General features: G+C 26.7%; 1 protein-coding gene and 1 further gene across 1 annotated transcript in view; both read right to left on the bottom strand.

The window, feature by feature from the left end:
* Positions 1 to 11,381, bottom strand: part of LOC117180844 (importin-5) — a 68,278-nt gene extending 56,897 nt beyond the window's left edge. The window contains exons 1-4 of the mRNA XM_033373379.1: positions 11,145 to 11,381; positions 7,434 to 7,583; positions 7,104 to 7,330; positions 3,688 to 3,784 (exon numbers count right to left, since the gene is read on the bottom strand). Coding sequence (XP_033229270.1) covers positions 3,688 to 3,784; positions 7,104 to 7,330; positions 7,434 to 7,583; positions 11,145 to 11,225 — 555 coding nt within the window. The 5' untranslated portion in view covers positions 11,226 to 11,381. The remainder of the gene's footprint in view (positions 1 to 3,687; positions 3,785 to 7,103; positions 7,331 to 7,433; positions 7,584 to 11,144) is intronic.
* Positions 3,527 to 3,651, bottom strand: LOC117180966.
* Positions 11,382 to 12,426: the final 1,045 nt, after the last annotated feature.

The raw sequence follows: 12,426 nt of genomic DNA, 5'->3' as shown, positions 1-12,426 counted from the left end.
CAGTTTTCAAGATAACTCAACATTTAATTATTTAAAAAATCTTTTGATTGGATTAGTTCATGTAGGTGTAACACAATACCCCTATGCAAAAACCTTTAAATTTTCGTTGGAAGCGATTCCCCTCTTGAAAATCCAGAAAATGTAAGTTTTCGCGTATCTCTCAGAGTTTTCAAGTTAACTCAAAATTTTCATTTTTGGGCGTGGGGAGATTTAAACAATCTTTTTATTGGGTTAGTTCTAGTTAGTCGAAGACAAAACTCCGCTTCAAAAACCTTCAAATCTACTTAGTTTTCACGTTTACATGACCGCTTTCGAAACAGATCAAAATTGTTATATGTTTAATTATAAAAATTTATTTAATGTTTACTTTCGGATGACTCAGGACCATCCTCATTTGTATAATCCTGAAAATGCTGCCAGTTTTCGCGTATCTCACAGTTTTCAATGTGCACAGACTAGGTTGCAATAAAGTGCATGAAGGGGGAACTACAGCTTTAATTTGGATTTAAACCACTATAAATACGGTAAAAGTATATAGGAAACATTTCAAAGGTCAGGGATCGAACCGCGAAATTCTAACATGAAGACCGAGCACCTAACTGCCCAAGCGACCGAGGCTAAAATCTATAATTATAGAACTCTCACATATAGATACCATTTGTATTTAATCTATTTATATCTATCTATTTATACTTTTATCTATTTCTATTTAATAAAGTGATCAAAATCATATTTTCTGTAAGTTTAGCGCGTTTACTTCAATATGCAGAGTTCCATGTGTACAGTTTTAACGTGTAGACTTTAATGTGCACAGTTGAACGTCTACAGTTTAATTTGCACAATTTCGACGTGTAGAATTTTCAAATAACGAAATTTAATATTCAAAAAAATTAATATGCAGAGTTATTATGTGTAGACTTTGCTACGTAGGCTTTAATATATAGACTTTTTCGACATACTATTTAATGTGTAGACTTTTCACGTGGTGAATTAAGGGCATGTGATACTTACAGTTTCCCCGGCTTTTTTTCCACAAAAATGAAATTTTTTAAAAACTGAATTCGGAGGTGCTACAAAATATCATAACGGATGTCCCCGGACTCTTTTTTGAGGGGTAATAACAAAAAAATTTATTGTACTAAATAAAAATGTGTGCATGTGCATTATTTTGAGGTTACGTCGTTTTTCATCTCTGCCTTTTCGATAACCTGGAAATTATTTATGAAATACACTTTTTTGATCGCCTGCAAACAAGGTTAGTTCCGGGAGATTAGTTACTATGTTTATTTGTATGTCCAAAGTTTTCGGCCAAAAATATTGTGTAGTTTGGAAGTAACGCTCGGGTGAATTGTAACACACATAACCTCGAAATATACACGCACGTCGTTAGCAATATCAAAAATTTTTTGATAAAAAAACACAAAAAAAATGTGTGGGGACGTCCGTTAACATGTTCGCTATCATTTCCCAGATTTGGAAGGCAAAATATTTCTTGTCCTAGGAAAAAAACCGGGGGAATCTAACACTGAAAAAATGTCTACACGCAATGTGTAGAGTTGAACAAGGTGTAGATCCGATATGTGTAGTATCGATTTCCAGTCGTTTTAAATTTAAAATTATTTTGGAAATTTTTTTAAAACTTCTAAATATCTTTGAAAATTATCTGAATATTTTGTACAATTTTCAGAAAATCCTGCAAATTTTAGAAAATTTCTTTACAATTTTGATGTATAAATGACAATTGAACATTGATTATTTGCAGGCGAAATTTGAGTAATTTTAAAAAATATGTAGAAGATTTTAAGAAAACTTTCGAAAATTTGCATGATAATTTTTTATCTTTTTAAAACTCCTAAATATCTCTTAAAATTACTCAATTTTTTTCTACAAATGTTCATTTGTAAATTATACAACAAAATTTTAAAATTTCACTTACAAATTTTGCATTTTTCGAAATTTTAACGATTCAAGGTTTTCTGTGTCAAACCATTCAATTAAAGATTCTTTACTGTTACATATTTAGTTTCAATTTACTTGCCTTAAATAAAAATTCCAATATTGCTCAATATTCAATAATTAATCTTTTTTTAATTAAAAATTTCAAATTGAACGGGTTAAAAAGTGAATAATTTAGACTGAAACAATATTTTAAATTTAATAAAATCCTTTAATTAAGAATATATTATTATGAAGTTAATTTTAAGTTGAAAATAGTTTATAAACTATCAGTCACACGTTCACATTTTTTTAATGACTAAAACTTTCAAATTGAAACCGTTTAACTTTTAACGTTAAAATCTGAAAATTCTTAAATTTTGAACTGGCTTAAAATCGTTTTGTCAAATCGTTTTTGTTAACTTTTTATTACTTAAATTACAGATGAATGTAAAAAAATAGTTTTTTTTAATACATAAAAATGTTTTTTATGCAAAATTTTCAACATCAAAGGCTTTTATTATTTTTTTTTGTCCAAGTCTTCAAGAAAGCATTTCAAAATTCTTTAAATTAAACATGTAAGCTTAGAAATGAAAATTTAAATGGAAAATTTTTTAAGTAAAAAAATTTTGAATTACGCATTGTAAGCTAAATAATAGTATAATTGAAAAACATAAAAATTCAATAATTATTTAAAAACTGTTGAAATCGAACGTGGAGAGATTTTTCTTCTACAGCGGCCACCCTGAACAAATAGATCATTTTTAACCAAGAAAGATGAAATATTATTAATCAAACAGTTGAATTTTCAAGAACCAAAAATAATTTTTAATCGAACAGTTTCATTTTAAAAACCAATTTTAGGAAATTAATTAGTTAATTAATTAACTAACAAATAGTTAAGAGTAACAATTAAATTAAACGAATTCTCGGCAAAATAAATGAATTCTCAACTAAGTAGTTGGATTTGCATCTCCAGATACGGATTCTTTACAAGACAGTTTAATTTTCAACGATAACAATAATTGATTTTTATCAAGAAAAATGCATTTAAAACCAAAAAAATATGAATTTTTTAGGATAAAAGAGAAATTTTCGACACAATGGAATGAATCTTCAAACTAAAATGGTGACATTTCAACAAAACCGTTCCATTTTTTTTTTACAAAAAAAATGACTTTTTAACTAAATTCTTGAGTTTTTAACCAAATAGTTAAATTTTCAAGCAAATAATTTATTTTAAAGAAAAAAAAAAGAATTACAGTGGCATTTTTTATTGGGTTCTAATAATTCAGTTCGGATTTGAGAAAAAATAATTAGAAAACGGATAAATTTCTAGAAAACAGGGAAAGAGAACAATTATTTTAAAAGGGGAAAGAATTTGAACTTTGTTAATCAATTTGAAATTAATCGATTTTAAACGTTATTGTAAAAATTTCCAAGTATAATATTTAATTTTTTAAACAAAAAAAAGACGATAAAAGTCGCACAATCCGAGCCCAGTATACTGAAAATTGTACTTTATTGCAATATTTAAAAAATTCGGAACCAATCAAATTCGAGTGACCTAAACTTGTTTTAAACAAAAAAGAGTTGTCAGCCTCGTATCTGTCTGTAAATTAAACCTTCACAAGTTACAGTCATCAGAAGGCTTTTTTGTTTTTGGGAGACTTCGTGACGAGATTCACTGCAAAATTCTCGTGTATCTGTCTCCCGACTAAATAAATTTTTAATATTTTGTAATTGTCCTACCTCGTAATTTGCAGTGTCTATAACGGATTGCTGCAACATTTGTTTGATTAAGTCGAGGTAGTTTGCCTGCTGATTTCCAAAAACGCCAGGAACAGATCTAAAGTCAAACAGCAAATTAATCGTTCAAATTATAACAAAAGGGAATCATAAATCGATTACAAGGAGTCTAGCGAAAAGTCGTTCTACAAATATTCTTTTCGGGGAAATTAATTTGGGTATTATATGGAATTTAATTTAAAATGCTTCGAATTCCTGATTTTTCAAGTTAAAATATTGCATTTTCAACCAGAAAGACGAATTTCCTAAAAAATCAAAACAACGAATTTTTAGAAAAATAATAAAGCTTCAACTGAAACAGTTGAATTTTCAACCAAAAATATGGATATTAAATTGAAATAATGAATCAGTATCTGTTACAGTTGAATATTCAACTAAAAGCATGTAATTTTAATCAAAATTAATTTTCGACTAAAAATGACAAAGTTTCTACAAAATTAATGAATTTTCAAAAATAAATTATAAAATTGCAACCAATCATTGAATCGTTATATTTTCAGTTGAAAAAAATTATTCTTCAAACAAAAATAAAAACGAATTTTTAATAAAATATTTAAATTTTCAAAGTGATGGAACTATCAACTGAAGTAATGAATTTTTAACTGGAATAGTTTCATTTTAAACCAAAGAGATTAATTTTAAACTACAATGAAGAATTTTCAAAAAAAAAGACGAATTTTTAAATAAAATGATGCAATCATTCAAATTAATTATCTCAATTTCCAGCTAAAAGAATTAATTTTCAAATATCAAAAAAAGGAGAAATTTTGAACAAAGTAGTTGAATTTCAACCAAAGAGATGAAAGATCCAACCAAAAAATGAATTTTTAATGAAAAGAGTTTAATATTCAATCAAAAAGTTAAATTTTAAATTGAGAAGATTAAATTTCAATAGAAATGATCATCTTTAACAGTAATTTTTCAATTTTCAACCAAAAAATAAAAGTTTTCAATTAAAAAAATTTTTAAATTGTCAACAAAATGGTTAAATTTTGAACTGGAATTTTTTAATTTCCGGTTTAAAAAAATTAATGTTCAAAAGTAAAAATGACTTGTCAAAAAAAATGCAATTGATGATATTTTAACTGAAACAAGGATTTCCCAAGAAGACGGCAAAATTTAATTTTATTTAATTCGTTTAATTTTCAAACGAAAAAATTTATTTGCTACAAAAAAATCTATTTTTTAACCAAATACGACGAGTTTTCAATAAAAAAAATAACTTTCAACCTAAAATATGAAATTTTCAAGAGTATAGTTAAATTATTAACTGAAATATTTCAATTTTCGGTTAAAAAATGGATTTTATGCAACATAGTTCGATTTTTGACTGTGACAGTTAAATTTTCAATTTAAGACAATTAATTTTAAAACAAAAATCGAACTGTTGACCAAATAGTTTAGCTTAAAAAAAAGTTGAATTGTAAAAAACATACAATAGTTGATATTTCAAACAAAAAACATTTTAATTTTGAAACAAAAAAGACGTGTTTTCAATTTAGAAAAAATAATAATTTTTTTCAACAGAATGAGTAAATTTTCATCTGAAATATTTTAATTTCTAGTTAAAAAAATTTAATTTTTAACAAAAAACTGAAGAATTGTTAATAAAAAATGCAATAGTTAATATTTGAACTTAAAAAAATGCATGGTCAGAAAAAATGCAGTAGTTTATATTTCAACTAAAAAACATTTTAATTTTGAAGCAAAAAAGACGTGTTTTTAATTTAAAAGAAAATAATAATTTTTTTCAACAAAATGAGTAAATTTTATCTGGAATATTTTAATTTCCAGATTAAAAAATTTAATCCCGAACAAAAATACTGACGAATTGTTAATAAAAAATGCAATAGTTAATATTTCAACTAAAACAAATGTTGTCAAAAAAAGTAGTTAAATTAAATTGTATTAATTTAATAATTTAATTCTCAAACAAATGTTGTTAAATTTTAAACTGCAGCAGTTAAATTTGCAATTTAAAAAATGTATTTTCGACAAAAAATCGAACTTTCAGATAAATAAGACGAGTTTCAAAAAAAAAATTAAATTTCAACTTAAAATGTGAAATTTCCAACAAGATAGTTAAATGATAAACTGAAATATTTCAATTTTTGGTTAAATAATGAATTTTATACAAAATAGTTCGACATTAACCCAAATAGTTTTACTTAAAAAAAAGAGATGAATTGTGAAAAAAATGAAATAGTTGATATTTCAACCAAAAAAAATTTTTATTTCCAAACAAAGAAGACGTGTTTTCAATTTAAAGACAAAAATAGTACTTTTTTCAACAAAATGTGTACATTTTTATCTGGAACATTTTTATTTCAAGTTAAAAAAATTTAATTTTGAACGAAAAAACTGACGAATTGTTAATAAAAAATACAATAGTTAATATTTCAACTGAAATAAAATTTTGTCAAAAAAAATAGTCAAATTTTCAACTGTAGCAGTTAAATTTGCAATAAAAAAAATTAATTTTCGACAAAAAAAATGGAACTTTCAGGCAAATAAGACGAGTTTCCAATAAAAAAATTTAATTTCAACTTAATATATGAAATTTTCAACAATATAGTTAAATTTTTAACTGGAATATTTTCAGTTTTGGTTAAAAAATTTATTTTCAACAAAATGGTTAAACTTTAAATTCTAGCAGCTAAATGTTCAACTGAAAAATTTAATTTTCAGCAACAAAACAATGGAAATTTCAACCAAATTGTTAATTTTTTAACAAGCAAAAAGAAAAGAATTTTCAACAAAATTGTTAGATTTTCAACCGAAAAGATCAATGTTTAATTATAATGATGAATCCTAAACAACAAAAATTAATTTTCAAAAAGAGCTTAACTTTCTATCAAAACAAAAAATGCAATAGTTGATATTTCAACCGAAAAATATTTTAATTTTCAACCAAAAAAGACGAGTTTTCAATTACAAAATTTAATGTTCAATAACAAAAAATGACATTTTCAACAATGTAATTAAGTTTTCAACTGGAATATTTCAATTTCAGAATAAAAAAAAAATTCAACCAAAAAATTACGAAAAAAAAAAACAAGCTAAAATCATGAATTTTCAAGTAGAATAGTTGAATTTTTAACAACAAAAAGCGAATTTTCAACAAAATTCTTAAATTTTCAACCAAAGAGACGAATTTTTAATTAAAATGATAAATAAATTAAAACACGCTCTCAAAAAAATTTCCAGACATGTAAAAATTCCCTGCCAAATGAAGCATATTTCAAAGTGCAAAATATTCCCAGATTTCGCGGGTCGCTAGACACCTCGCAATTAATAAAATAGAAATTAAATAGTTTTAAGATTTGCTGCTTCAGAAATTAAACTAAAATTGAACTTACGTGAACATTCGAAGCGCACTTTCTTTCAGTGCTGGCACGGGTCCATTAGCACATTGAAAGAGAAATTGAAGAAACTCGGGCCATTGATTGTTACCATCTTCGTCAATTAAATTTCTCGCTACCTCTGCTGCGACCTCGCACACTTTTCGACGGATTGTATCAATTTGTTCGTTTTGAACAGCAAGCAAAATCTGTTCTTTCAGCTGAACTTGTCCCTCTGGTGGAATCTAAAAAAAAAAATAAATAAAAAATAAAGTAAGAAAAATGCTTCGTCTTTTGTACTGCATGGATTAATCAATTTAGTTTGTTTTCTTTCTTCGATTAAATTACCTTGGGGTAAAAGTCCATAAATTCGGATGAAAAGAGCCGCCGCAGCAAAACTGCTGCCATCGCGCGCAGATCTTCAGCAAATGTGGCATTACAAATAAATCTTAGGAGAAACTGAACTTTATTTTCCACGGGAAGATTTTTATACGCTTCCTAAAACAAAGAGGGGAAAATAAGTCGCAGAGGAAATAATTATTAGTAAAAACTTGAAACGTTTGCTATAGATCAGATAAATTTCTTGATATCGAAGAAATAGTTTCTTATTTTGGATGGAAAATAATTTCTTAAAATAAAAATGAATACTCGGCCTATTTATAGTAAATATATACCAGAATTAATATAAATAGTGTAATACTAAAGTAAAGAATACAATTAATGTATGTTGAACAAGTTCGCAAAGTCAACAAGATAAAAATAATCAAAAGTAAAAATTCAATAATTCAATTTTGAAAAGAATATTTATGGAAAAATAAATAAGAATTTAGCTTATCATTTTTAATGAACACTTTATTTTATATGAAACTAAACAAATAAAAAGCAAATGACTTGATAAGTCAAAAATAGCACTATGGAATTTAGAATACTTAATGTTTAAAATTGAGTAATTCAAAATCAAAAATATTTGGAGTTTCAAATTAATACAAAAATCCAATTTTTCTAAAAAGTTTAAGTTATGATCGCTGCATCATTATCATTCTAAGAAAATATTTATTATCTAAGATAAAATGCTAGACATTATTTTTTCAGTCGCCTCTTTGTTACCTGACAACTTTGCACATTTGCAACTTCAAAACATTAGCATCAATTTCAATCTTAAGTTATTGTAATAAAAACGTTTATAAATTCAAATTGTTTAACCTATTAAGGCTTTCAATAACAAATATTTCAATTGTATATATTTAAATTCCTTGTTAATGTGACTTATTAAATTTTGATAGAGTTTTTATATACAAATTTTTCCAAAGAATTATGATGACTTTCATTCTGAAAATTAAAGTACACTTTTGGTGTAAGCATTTGCAATTTCAAACTTTTCTATTTGAAATTGTGCTATTTGGAATAAATCAGTTAATTTTTTAATATAAATTATGTAATTTTTTCGGTAGTTAATTTGGAAAACGGAAAAAGTAGAGCAGCGAAATAAAAAAATTATATCTTAAAATTAGAGAAAAATATTTTAAAAAACGTACTTTGCAAATTGATTAGCTTATTTCTAAATCTAAGATAAAAATACCCAAAAATAACCTGACAATTCCAGGTTTTTTACAAGTATCGACTCAGAGCATACATACAATTTGGCGAGTTTTTTTTCAGTGTTTGTAAATATCTAAATGTGTAAAAATAGTACTATAAATATATAAACATAAATAACTGTTGTTTTTTTTCATTTAAGAAAGTAACTAATTTGTATAATTCAGAAAGGTTTCATATATTTGAATTTTCAACCAAAAATAATAATGTTTGACATGAGAGTTAGAATTTCAACTAAGTAGCTTAATTTTTAACTAAAATAATTAATTTTCAAATCAAATTTAAAAACTTGAACTGAAGCAGTACAATTTTTAAATAAAAAATACGATTTTTCAACAAATTAAATGAATTTTTAAACATATTATTGAATTTACACCTAAAAATCTTTATTTTCAACCAAAAAGAATAATTTTCTACCAAAAGCCAAATTTTCAACTAAAAAAGATCAATTTTCAAAAAAAAGTAAATTCTAACCAAATAGTTGAATTTTCAGCCGGTGTTTTTTTTTTACTAAAAGACGAATCAGTTAAGCAAGTAAATTTTCAACAAAAACAAATATTTAGCTATAATTCTTAGTTTTTAACTGGAATAGGTAATTTAAAAAAATGTATTTTTAAGAAAAAAGTTTAACTTTCAACCAAGTAGTTTAATTTTCAACTAAAATAATTAATTATTAACCTTTAACTGAAATAACTATTCTAGAAAGACGATTTTGAACAAAAAATTGATGAACTTTCAACTTATATTATGAGATTTTAACTAAAATAGTTAAATTTTCTTCCAAAAAAGACGATTTGCAACAAATTACATGAATTTCCAAACAAACCGCTAAATTTTCAACTAAAAAATATCAATTTTCAACGAAAAATGAAAAAAATGAAATAGTTAAATTTTAACCAAAAACGAAAATGTTAAATCTTCAGTTGAAAATATTAATTATCAACCACAAGAAATTTTTAAATCAAATTTTCAACCAAAATGATTAATTTTCTCCCGAAAATTACAAATTTCCAATAAAAAAGTTCAATATTCAGCTAAAAAAGATAAATCTTTAACAAAAATCAAACTTTAACTTTAACCAAATAGTTTAATCTTCAACCAAGAAGGTTAATTTTCAACTAAAAAGACTCATTGATAGTCAAAAGATTGATCTGTATAAAAAAGTTAAATTTTTAACAAGAGTGAATTTAAATATCAGGCCAAAAAAGATGAATTTTCAAATAAGAAAAATTCGTAGTCAAGAGAGAGAGAGAAAAGACATTTTTGAACTTAACTGTTAAATTTTTTTTATTAAAAACATAAATTTTCTACCAAACTTTTGAATTTTTAACTAAAAATATAATTTTTCAAACAAAAATAGAGTAGTTAACTTTTCAGTAAAAAAAAAAAATTCCAACTAAAAAAACCGAATTTGCAACAAAATAATTAAATCAAGTAATATAAAGCAACTTTTATAAATAAAAAAAAACAATGTTATAAAATTTAATAATACGATTTTAAATAATAAAGAATACCCTGACACTCACTTATATGAATTAAATTTTAAATAAACGATCTGAATAATACGCGCTGAGTCACACTGGAATTAGTAGACCTGAAATACCGAAAATTGATCAACTAATAAATTCCTGCAATAAAATAAGACAATGAATCATCTCATCTCGCGATAAATTTATGTAACACTTAGATATAAGAAAAAAAATTGGCACAATATTACCCTGAATTTCTATCACTATAACAATAAATCCACAACGGGAATTCCACCCCAATAGTCCCCCCACATTCCACAAGTTAACAAAAAACCAAAAATTGATTAAAAGAAATTAAGGAAATCATATTTAATTTAAAAAGAGTGGAGTACTCTTTTTCTCACCCTGTGAACAAAAGCTCATATTTAAAAAAGAGTTTTGCAAAATCCTTTTTAAAGGACCAACACTAAAATGTAGTTAGCAGGTAGGCGGCAAAATCCCGGAACCCCGATTATAGTGTAAAGCACAGATAAAAAAGTACCCTTATCTTAAAAAAATCAAATGTTCAATAAAATCTCAGGTTCCTTGAATAAGATTTTGGGTCCTAAAAAGTCGGGAAATCAAATGCTCTTTAACAGTTTGAGGCGAGAGTGACTGTCAAAGAAAGTATAAAGTTTGGCGGGGTGCGTGCTTCCGCGAGACACCATTTTGATAATTCGCTTTCGAGAAAGGAACACCTGTCAGTTTTTTCGCGATGCAAAAATGTCATAATCGAGCGAATATTGATCAGCAAGAGTGAAAATAATTTGCTTCCGGGGCCTCATGGACTTGAGAAAATCGAGGAAAATTGGAGTAACACGCGGGTAGTGAATCTGACAAACACGTTGGCAACGTGTTCGGTGATTCGGAGCACCGATTGTCGGATGTAATTCGTCGTTCTTCGGTACCAACCACATGAAATTAGAGGGAAAAAATTCCGCGATAATTTACATACCTCAGCTTGTGTTCGGACATCGTTATCGGTGCTGAGCAGTGTGTTTAAGAGCTGTTGAAACTGATCGAGATCCGCCGCCATTGTGAACGAATGATTCCACACTGCGCATTGGTGTTGGTTTCACGCAATTTCACGACCATTCACAACACATTCCAGTGCAAGACTACTGGCGCACCTATAATTAGTTCCCCTGAACTAAAAAAAAAAGCCTTTAAAGATATAATAACTTTGATAAAAATGCCTAACTTTTCCGTTTTTCAAAATCAGAAGCGCCTAGTGTTAAGTTAACATGTGCATTTTTTGCGACTAATAGGTTTTGAGGGGAGATGAAAGAAAAATTTGGAAGAAAAGAGGAAAAAAAATGGCAGCGGCTTTTTGCGCGCGCTGGTGGTCCGATGGGAAAGGTGATTGGAGGAGGTGGATGATACGAGCCAATTGGACGAGAGGATTTTGCCGCCAAGAAGATATCCAACGCCATTAGGTATTTTTGGTGGGTGGGGAAAATCAAAGATGTCTGCACACTGCGGGCCAATGAATAATACCAATGCATAGAACTAAACATTTTTTTTTTAATAACTTGGGCAAAAATGATTTTCAACCATAACTTTATTCAGATATTATTTTTTTATTTTACAAAAGCTATTTAATCAAATAGTAAAATCAATACGTTTTTTTTTGTAAAGATTTTATTACTTGATTGAACAGCTTTTGAAAAATAAAAAATAATATCCAATTACACTTTATGGTGAAAAATAATCTTCTTCAAGTTAATAAAAAAATTAAATTTCGTCGCATGAAATTTGTATTATATATTTGGTAATATTGCTTGGCCCTCGGCGTCGCCATTTCATGGGAAAGGAGGGGGGGAGGTACGCCAAAAATTACGTCAGTAACAAGGTAGGGTAGTTGAGAACTTAGATAACTTTCAGTACGTTTCCTCATTATAAAAAACAAAGTTTGCGCATTTTTCCAAAGATTTTTTTTAATTCTTCTTTTTCCCTGAGTTTCAAAAAACCTCGGCTTTTCCTCGTTATATGTTTTTGTTGAAAATTTATCTGCTTTCTTTGGTTTAAAGGGAAAGAAGTAAATGCATACGGCCGTGAGGATACTTTTTCTCGGAGACCTGTTTTGAAATAATCGTTGAATTAATTTGACACATTGAGTTCGTATCTAGGTTATCAGCCAATCAAATTTGCCAGAAACCAATAACGGATGTCCCTGCACGCTTTTTTTGGGGGTTAATATAAAAAAATTTGATTTTGCTCAAAAGTTGTGTATATTT

The sequence above is a fragment of the Belonocnema kinseyi genome, chromosome 9 (assembly GCF_010883055.1).
Source record: "Belonocnema kinseyi isolate 2016_QV_RU_SX_M_011 chromosome 9, B_treatae_v1, whole genome shotgun sequence".
NCBI classification, from domain to species: domain Eukaryota; kingdom Metazoa; phylum Arthropoda; class Insecta; order Hymenoptera; family Cynipidae; genus Belonocnema; species Belonocnema kinseyi.
The sequence above is the reverse complement of the archived record's forward strand: the minus strand, read 5'-3'. Positions and strand labels throughout refer to the sequence as shown.